Source organism: Triplophysa rosa, linkage group LG13 (genome assembly GCF_024868665.1).
Source record: "Triplophysa rosa linkage group LG13, Trosa_1v2, whole genome shotgun sequence".
Taxonomy (NCBI): Eukaryota; Metazoa; Chordata; class Actinopteri; order Cypriniformes; family Nemacheilidae; genus Triplophysa; species Triplophysa rosa.
Genome location: NC_079902.1, coordinates 11610982 through 11621178, shown reverse-complemented (window position 1 = coordinate 11621178; position 10197 = coordinate 11610982). Strand labels below are relative to the sequence as shown.

The 10197-nt window shown below is 38.7% G+C and overlaps 1 protein-coding gene across 3 annotated transcripts; it reads right to left on the bottom strand.

The window, feature by feature from the left end:
• Positions 1-929: 929 nt before the first annotated feature.
• Positions 930-8458, bottom strand: pabir2 (PABIR family member 2). 3 transcript variants are annotated; one of them, XM_057350057.1, is made up of 10 exons: positions 7502-8458; positions 7097-7172; positions 6956-7009; positions 4083-4126; positions 3793-3847; positions 3420-3521; positions 3249-3334; positions 3089-3159; positions 2912-3008; positions 930-2698 (listed from the first exon to the last, which is right to left on the bottom strand). In XM_057350057.1, exons 1-10 carry the CDS (start codon positions 7615-7617, stop codon positions 2563-2565), a joined length of 837 nt encoding a protein of 278 aa, XP_057206040.1. In that variant the 5' UTR covers positions 7618-8458; the 3' UTR covers positions 930-2562. The 3 variants fall into 3 exon arrangements, with proteins under 3 accessions (XP_057206040.1, XP_057206041.1, XP_057206042.1); XM_057350058.1 differs by having other exon boundaries at positions 3089-3150; XM_057350059.1 differs by having other exon boundaries at positions 3089-3147.
• Between the last annotated feature and the right edge of the window lie 1739 nt (positions 8459-10197).

The window sequence follows — 10197 nt, the reverse complement described above, 5'->3', positions numbered from 1 at the left end:
TTCCGTGTGTCTGTGGCATTCTGTTGCCGTCTCAAGACTGAACTTCTTTTGTGTTCGCATTTTTTGTCGCAGGATTTTTTGTATGCCCTCATTTCTTGTGCTGCGCAGATGTTTGTCCACTACTTAAATATTGTACAGTTATCTATAGATATCCACAAAAAAATCATTTTTCAAAGACATTTCCTAGAATCGATCTGATGTTCAAATATAGCCTTGCTAAATATTGACCAGATGAATCAGAGTTCATTTGACAGGGCAGTGTGATCAACTTATGCATCACATTTAAACTAGCATCCCACAAATAAATTAGTGGAAGGTTTGTAAACTCAGAAGTGGATACAAGGCATTTTCCTGTCTTCCCTTTACCTGTTAATGAATGATAAACAAATGGGCAATAATGCTCTGATGTTCAATAACTTCATTTTTATATTTAACGCATTAACAAGGGACTTGTTTTAAACTGAAATGAGGATACACAAAATAATTGTTGTAACATTATGGCCCAGTTTCACAGACAATGCTTAGCTTATGCCAGGACTATGCCTTAGGTAAATTAGGATATTTAAGTCACTTTTATTAAAATGCCTTAGATAAAATATACATTACTGGTGTGCACCTTGAGACAAAACTATGGCACTGACATATTTTAACATATGTCAGGGCAATTTATTGTAAGTTAAGACAGCACAAACTTTCATTTTAGTCTGGGACTAGGGTTAAGCCTTGTTTGTGAAACCGGGCATATAATGTTTAAACACAATCCCTTTAGTTAAGCAGCCGTTTTGTTAGGGATTGAAACGAAAATGGAGAGTAAGGCTATATAAAATTGTCCACACGTGCACCCATTTTGTTTACGAGGACAATAAGCACACAGAAAGAATACATATCACTGGCTGGTATCCAAATACATTTGTCACAAGGCAAAAAAAGCTGAACAAATAATTTATTTCTGACATCTGGAAGCCTCTGATATGATGGAACAAGTTTAGATTTTTTTTGTTCTTGGACAGCACAGCACAACTACATTTATTCTGGAAAGCACTTGTGTCTTCCCGAACAGATTTAACGTGCACAGGCTTTTAAAAATACTTGACGCAGGACAGTATGAAAATTAAATAAAGAATTAGACACGTCCACAGGACAGAAAAAAGTCAGCAAAGCAAACTACAAATACACATCACCCATCGATACCGTACAGAAACTGGATCTACATGACCCACTTACTGTTTTTCAAAAGACATTCAGAAAAAGATTTACACTGTGTTCGGTCATTTATGCAGAAGGAAACACCCACTCTTTCAATTCACATGTGAAAAACCGGATTTTACAATCACTTTCTTGCACATAAAAATGAATGATACATCATATCATGCTTGAGGAAATAAAGCAATTTCTTTAATGAAATTGATATAGAAAATGTACAAAAGAAAAAACTATTTTCCTAAAGTAACTACAGCCCCAATTGAACAACAACTTATACACTTACAGTTGAACATTTCTCTTATATACAGACTTTTAATGGCACACTGTTTAAGAATCAGTAGATTACATTTTCTTTTCCTTTGAAACACCAAACCTGGATGGCAGTAGTTCACCATCACTGTGCACTTCTGCTTAAATTTGATCAGCTTTACAACATAGAATACCTTTAGTTCAGCCACCAACCTGTTGTCCTCTCTAAATGCTGCAAAATAACAACATGGATGACACATGTCTTTAGGACACTATCTATTGACATCACAGACAGTACATCTTTGCTGTAGTGTTCAAAACGAGGATTTAGTGGTTACCAACAGCTGCAATATTAAATTCCATTGTATATAGCGCATCAGCTCGCAATATCCATGTACAACATTCCAACTAAAGAGAATGAAGTGCCAAGCTCAGTGTGACAATGTTCCCTCCACCTACTTGAAAATCAAGAAAACGTTCCTGAAAAATAAAATATGCAGATTTAGAACAAAGCCAAAAAAAAATTATTCAGCTCCTTTAAAGTGCAGTCGCACCACTAATAAAACTCCTTAAGAGGCAGCTGTAAGTTTGCCATTCAAGCTCTGCACAATTTACTGCCAATCTTAACCTAATATCAAATCATATGTACATACTTACATACAAATACTTACATACAAATAAAACAGAAGCAAATAAGTTAAATTCTCACACGAAATACCAGCTGGCAAGTTGAAAATCAAAGAATGAGCCTGTAGTTTCGCTCCCGTTTACATTAAATCTAAATGTCCAATATGAGAGACAAAAAATCCAAGACCCATTCCGTTTCCTTGCTGTGGCATTCCTCTCCTCAAAACTACAGTTTACATCCATTTATAGCAGCTGATGCAAAAAACATCCACAGCCTTTCCATGCTTGCGCAAGGTCTCTGTCCCACACAGCGGGCTAATGCAAACACCCACATATAATCCGATAACACGCAGAAAACAGGACAACTAAAGGTAAGAACTAAAGCCATGTTGGGAAGGCATTGGACAAGAAAGTTAAATGAGCGGAAGAGGGCCCGAGAGATAGTCCTCCAGTTTGCCGGTCGTGTCCGTGAATCTCAGCCAATCACTTGGGAGAGAGATCCTGGAGGGCTGTGATGGGAGAATTACTGGAGGAGGGAGACACTCCTTCCATCTTAGCGGGCGAGTTGGAGGAGGAGCCAACGCTACTGAGACTTCCATCCAGAAGATCAGGAGAGAGACTGAGGGAGAGAGAAGGAGCGAGTGTTATGCTACAGATTGCAGGTTATTTAACCATCAGTCCAGGCTGTGTCGAATCACAACTCTAGAATCAGTGCTAAAATGTAACCCCCAGTTTTCTTCAAAAATATTTTAAAATTGTGACCGTGAACAAATACCCAAATATATATAATTTTTATTGTAAGGTATACAACACTCCAAGGACATGTTCTAACCTGGTGTTAAGTTCTGGCAGGTGGGACGCCTCTGTAGACAGAATATTGGTGGTTCCCTGAAAGAGCCTCTTAGGTTGGCTTTCTGTCTCCATTTCACCTAAGATTTAACAGAAAATTACATTTATAGCAGACTCATGCATAATGCTTTATTAATCAAGTATGTCATGAAACTGTTACCTTTGCGTTTGAGAGGGCACAGAATGCTGGGTCTGATGCAGTTTGGGCTCTGACTCCTCCTGCTAGGCAGACTTTTGATGAGCGTGATGTCAACAACTCGACTTCAGAGATCTATACAAAGAACATTTCATCTGTGCAGTCATCCTGTCACAGTACTCACCTGAAGCGGCGTGTTGGGCTGGGAACAGGGCTGGGTGTCAGACCATTACTGCTGACCAAAATTTGAAGAGAGGGAGAGAAGCACTGCTGCTCAAAAGAAAGGGAAATTATATAAATTGGAGGCTCGTCTGCGTTATGATTTTCAAAGGCTGGTTAAAAAAAGAGGACATGCCTTTTTCCCAATCCCTCTAGTGGGCGAAGGAGCAGGAGAAACAGGCACAAAATCAATCCGTTTTGGAGATGACGACGACGATTTTTCAAGGTCATTATCACTCTGCAGAAACAAAAGAAAACCATATCACTTATACAATACAGTATTACTACAGCCAAATAACCTACTGATGCAGTGTTGGAGCATTATACTACCAATCCAGCCTGTGCTTGAGCGACTGGTGGTCCTGTTAACTTCATGAACTTTTCTCTAGCATGCTTCCTTTTTCTTTTCAACAAACCCATCAAGTAGGGAATGTGAAAGTGTAGCAAAAACGCTACTGCATGCACTCAGTCACAATTATATGTGTCTAGGGGTTCAACCTCTCGCTTACCAGAACGAGGCTGTCTTCCCAAGACTGGCTCATCTGCATGGCTGCCTGCACTTCCCTAGAAAGATTAAGGAGGAAACAAAAACAAAAGGTTCAATAAAGATGTCACGGAATAATACTGACATTTTCCTTTCAACCAATAAGAATCCTCATGAAACAGTACCTACATAGTTCTCAACCAGTCAATGAATGTTATAAACACTGGCGGCAGTCAAAAATATTCTGTCAGCAAATAATAAATGAGAAAATGCCCCGGGGGTTCAGGAGATGCAAGGAGAGATGGGAGCTCTTACCGTTCATGAGCAGTTTCACGATTCATCACGTCAATGCCCTCTTCCTACAAACATATTAGAATCTCCATGAGGAAATAACGCAGAACACCATCAAACCATATATATATATATATATATATATATATATATATAGACTGTTTCAAAAAGTGACAACATAAACAAACGTTACTGCGCATGCGCACGTTCGTGGACTGCCCTTAACTTCCGGTACATATTCACAAACAATAGAGTGCCTGTAGATTATTCTGATAACAAGTAAAAGAAACCGAGAAGAACCGTTATTTGGCTAAACTTTTGAATTTAGACTGCGACACCAAGCTCAACCGCCAGATGTCAATAGGGCTTTTCACACTTGAAATCATTAACCCAGGGTTATTCTTAACCCCAGGTAAACAGAATCCTGGGTTATCTGTTTCACTCTGCTTATAATTTACCAGGGGTAAAGGGATAACCCTGGGTATTCATATTAACCTGATGTTCCACACTGTACATCACTAAACCCCGGGTTAACATTCTTATTTGCATATTTGCAGTGTCAACAGTCATCATAGGATAAATACTGCAGCGTCAAACTGACTGAATAAAAATAGTGCGTGGCTCTTTAAATAACCGAATACCTTGTTGTTCCACAACCGGGGGAAAAATGATGCCACGCAAATCCTAGGACGTTACTTACTCAAATAAATAAAAAACTCAAAGGATTGTTTACACAGCGCACAGAGTTTCTGTGACTGTGTGTGCACAGCTTGTGAAATGAGGTAAGCGCTGTTCAGTTTTTGATTGGTTGTGCATTGCTAAGCATCTGGTCGTATCATTCTACCCCCGCTTTGTTTCACACTGCACACATTGGCACCGCAATGCGGGGTTAACCCTGCTTCGGAGCAGGGTTTCATAACCTCGGGGGTAAAATGTGAGCATAACCCCGCTTCAAAATTACAAGTGTGAAACGTTCGTTTGCCCGGGGTTTAGAATGATGATAACGCGGGGTTAGTGTTGTTTTTGGCGTCCTGTTTTAATTTTAGTTTTAGTCTAGTCTTTGTGTCAAGCTGTCATTTTAGTTTTTATTAGTTTTAGTCACGTTCATACTCTTTTTAGTCTAGTCAAGTTTCAGTCAACTAAAAGTCTGAGCATTTTAGTCTTATTTTAGTCAGAATTATCCATGACTATTTTCATCTAGTTTTAGTCGACAAAAACTGATGACATTTTAGTCTAGTTTTAGTCAATGAAAATTGTATTTTAGTCTCTTTTTAGTAATGCAATTCTATTTAACCCAGTCAGTATAAGTACCTAGTAGTATAGACGAAACCAAAATTTTATTTTAGCCAAACCCATTTCAAACAAGGTTATCTTATTCCAGACACGGAAGACGTCTGATTTGAATTTACGGCCATCGGTAGGGGTGGGAATCTCTAGGCTTGTCACGATGCGATTCGATTACGATTCAGAGGGCTGCGATGTGATGATAAAACAATTCTTGATGCATCTTTTTCCTATACAAATTTTATTTTTCTCGCTGTGTGACTATTAAAATCAAAGTATTTGTCATAACCCAGAACGATTTTACTTCCAATATCCTTTATTAATAAAACAAATGGAAGTGATTTGGCAAGTCAACTGGAAGGTTACATTTGCCAGCATTGCAAAGAACCAACAGGAAAAGAGTGACTGCCCTCAGTGCCCTGTAGTAGCATACAGAATGCAGTAAATTAATGCAGACTTTTTTGCACATAGCACTGGAGCTAGAGAGGTTTAAAGTTATTATAGTTCACTAAAGTATTTTTTGTCTCGAGTGTTCAATTTAACGGGATTTTTATTTTGACGGGTCTTTGGTTAGATGCTTGAATTTTTGTGTTTGCAGATAGCTTCACTCAAACAGTAAACGCTCGTAAAATAAACTCTCAGAGCAACTCTGGAGATGAAGTTCATGTGTTCACATCCTCATACAGTGCAGACGCAGACAAATACTCGACCATCACTCGTGTTGTATGTTAAACTATGCACATAATTCATTCAGACACGCAGAACAGCCAGGTGACATTTAAATAACAGGATTTCGCATCAGACGAAATAACGTTATTTCGTCTCGGTCAACGAAGAGACATTTTAGCATAGTTTTTATTTTGTAAACCACATTTAGTCTCGTTTTTATTCGTCAACAATATTGCATTATACATTTAATTATAGTCATCGTCACATGACCAGCATTTACGTTGCGTCTCGTCTCCGTCACGTGATAAAGGTTCGTTGACGACCATATTTGGTCATAATTTTCGTTGACGAAAGCAACACTAGCCCTAGGTTAAGTGCAGTGTGAAAAGCCCTAACGTAGCATACGGTTTCTTTAAATGCAACAAAACTACAGGACCCATATAACAAATTGTTTATTTAATAGAAATGAACTTACAACAAACTTCAACAAAACATTTATTTAATACAATTATTATACAATAAAATAACAATGTTAATTAATATTAACATGAATTAAATAAAATATGAATAGTTATATTATTAGACACTAGCCAAACACAGACCGGAAGTTAACTGCAGGCCCAGCGCGCGCGTCCGATGAAACGGTCTATATACTGTATGTGTGTGTGTGTGTGAAATTTTATGCATGTAAAAGAGCACTAACAAATTTCTTTAAACTTCTTTAACTTTTATATTGCCCCGACGGACTTACTTCACACATTTTTGATTCTTGAGGCAACCCTGGTTCCTATCTAAGAATAACATTTATTTTGATAATCGAATAATAAACTATTTTAAAGCTGAATAATGTTTCATCTAGACTTTTGCTTGTTTTTATAACTAAAACATACCTGCAACTATATATGATTGCATAGAGTTGCATTTGAAGATGTCAAAGTATGTACCTGTTTGATCCTTTGAAGTCTTGTGCTGGGCACACGTATTGGTGAAGATGGAACCTAAAAAACAAAACACCCAATGAGCAAATTTTGAAATATATACACCAAATCATTTTCATCTATTTTCAAGCAACATTCGGTACACACTACGTTTGGTCGAACAATAGTTGTGCTGTTTCTTCTGCTGCGGAGAACCTCTCTCTGGAACACCTGTGAAGCATCACTGAGGAAAGAGGAAAACATTTCAAAACATCTTCTACCAAACCATTTGTCAACAAACACCACAGTTGTGCCAATGTGTGAGTTTTATACTACCAACACAGTCTGTTCTTGAGAGACTGATGGCCCTGTTGACTCACAAGCATGTTATTCTAGCATGGCTGCACTTTAGTTCTGAATACCAATGAGACAGAACACGTGTAACAGACATGCATGCTATAAAACCCAGCGAGATGTCTACCTAGACTGTGTTTTGGACATTATACAAGGCTGAGAACGCACATATAATGTCCAAACATGCACAAGTTTCAAAACGTGTTCATCAATGTTCACCTCAGGCCGTTTATCATAGGCTCGCTGTTAGATCGTCTCAAGTTCCCATCGCTCTGAAGGGACGATGGGAGGTCCAGTTCCATCTTCTCTTGTGGCATAATTCCTTGATTGTTCATCGTTGTTGTTATTATTATTGATTTGGTACATACGTTGCAAAAAATGCACGTAGTTTGCAAAGCTACATCGTTGAAATGAAGTGATCCTGTTATCCCGAGCAGGCCAATGTATCGGTTCACTAACTTACTTACTCATTTTGTACCGTATTAACACATACAAGTTAGTGGCTGCTTGCGTTGCCGCTTATGATCGATACAGGTCTAAATCAATGCCTGAGGAAACGATCCATGAACTTCTGCAAATCAACATTCTGCTTCTGTACGATGAATCTTCCTTGAAAACTCTCCACTTTCCGAACCAAACTTCCGGCTGGTTAGCTGCAAGCTAGTGTGTGGAAGGGGTTCGGCCCATGCAAACACACTATTCCAGTCCTGTTAGCTTAGCTTGATAGCTCACGGCGCACAAGCGCCACAAAATGAGCAGCGATTAGGAAAAATACAAGTCTACGTTTGCATACGGAAGGGATGCACGGAAAGGTAGCATTCAAAGCACAAAAGCATGGTTGTGAAGACAAAGATACCGCCCGTGCAGGTTAAAACGCGAGCGCAATATTAGTAAAAGCTGAGAGCACAATAATTCAGCTGGGTATCCTCCTCACGTAAGCTAACTAACGTTAACTGTTAGCCTGCTGGTCGTGATGCATGTAATGATGACTGTAAATCACTAGACACGCGCGCAGCTCTTCTCCGATATCTTCTGTTTCCCGGTTTGGCGCGTCAGTAGTTAGTTGATTGAGTTTGTAACTTAGTGGCGTCAACCGTATGTTAGCGTATTTTGTTTATCTATTTTGTGGACGCCGCAGCGTACCCAACAGATGAGCTAAGAGTCCCGCCCTTTCTGTCCCACTGGACTGACTGACGGCATCATCAACCAATTAAAAACTCGGTAGTTGCCGGTGTTCCTTTTTGAATGGCAACCGTTCAGGCAACTAGCCAATGAAATCACAGACTGTAAACAGTTTCCTTGTCCTCTTGAACACGAAGTTCAGTGCATGTTCATTCGTCGGATGCTTTGAAAAATCGACATTTATACATTTTGTTATTTGGAGACTGTACTCTGTCATATGTTAACAAAAAAAAGTGAAATTCTGAAGTAAATAGTTAATATAGTTAATAACGTAGTTAATATTAAAATGGCACTAGATATAAGTTGTCAACTATATAGCGAAACTTCAGTTTAACTTTAAACTGGATAACATCAAATTATGCCTTGATTACTCAATAATATAGTAAATTGAATAATTAAATACAATCGCAGAGACTTTAAATTTACTCTTATTACTGATCTTACTTATCTCTGTATGGTATCGTCCACTTTTTCGTGGAACCAATAGGAATTGAAATCTTTGCGTTAGATTCATACAAACACACAGGCCATTTCTACGTGTCTTCTGTCATAACTTCCCTATCTAAGCATGGCCTTCACATTACACTTTACTGTGTGATGACACTCCTCACCCTAAACCCAATTTTGCATAAAATAGCTTTAACACAGAAGACACCATGGGCAATGCCAGAGTCACATGTTTTTTTACAGCTCACTGTGAAGCCTCTGTCTGAAAGCAAACAATGTTTCTTTTCTCTTCTTATAATGAGAGACACAAGATTTTAAACCAGGCGACTGCAGGGTCATTACGCAGATCAGGTGATGGCAACTTTGGGTGAGTTTGTGTATAGGGAAATTATGAAAATAATAAAAAGCTATGTGTTTTAAAGGTGTCTACAGAGAAAGAAGTCAAGTTGATAGTAAACATTTTTATAATAAAAGTTTTGTGTGTGTTTTAAGAGCAAGAATAGTATGAGTTGTATTGAGTCTTGGGCATGAAGGAAAATATGATGTAAACAATTATAAGGTTGAATGGTAAAGTTCAAGGGTTCTTTGTTATATCATACTCTATTTAAGTTAGAAACGTGTTTGTTGAGGGGACAACTTGGCTGCTTGAAAAGGCATGACAACATCCTGAGGGGATATGGTGTGCTTTAGTAGTAAGAACGTGCCACGACACTGCAGTTGCACTCCTCCTCCGTTACTCTACGGGGGATGTTATACAGCTCACGCTCCCACAAAGCTTTGCAGGAGACCATACAATGAAATTGTTGCGTTTTTTCACATTTCGGCGCCATTTTCGATTGGACCCGAGGTAAGTTTGGATTTTTGAGGAATTCTTTTTTAGGATTTTTCCTTCCTCGTTCTCACGCTGTCAAGTTGTGCGTTGTTCATGGATTTCTGAAACGCCTGACCTTCTGAAAGAGACGGAGGCGTTTAACGCGCACATTGCGCTCTGCGTTTCGCCTGTCGCCTTCACGACTTTTGAGTCTTTGTTTGAAAACGGTGCAGTAGTGGAGCGCGCGGAGAAAAGAAAGTTTATTGTGACTTTTTCTACACGATGATAATGAAAGATTGTTCATATTGACAGTTGACAGTTCGTTTTTAATCATCATTTTCGTATTTAGCGTGCATTTTCAGCATATCTTTATTGCAAACGTCCTCTATTATTATTTGTACGCAGTTGTCTATTTAGGGAACCTGTATAGTCGCAACAGAGGAAACGGCACCGTCTGTTGATATACACAGTTTTC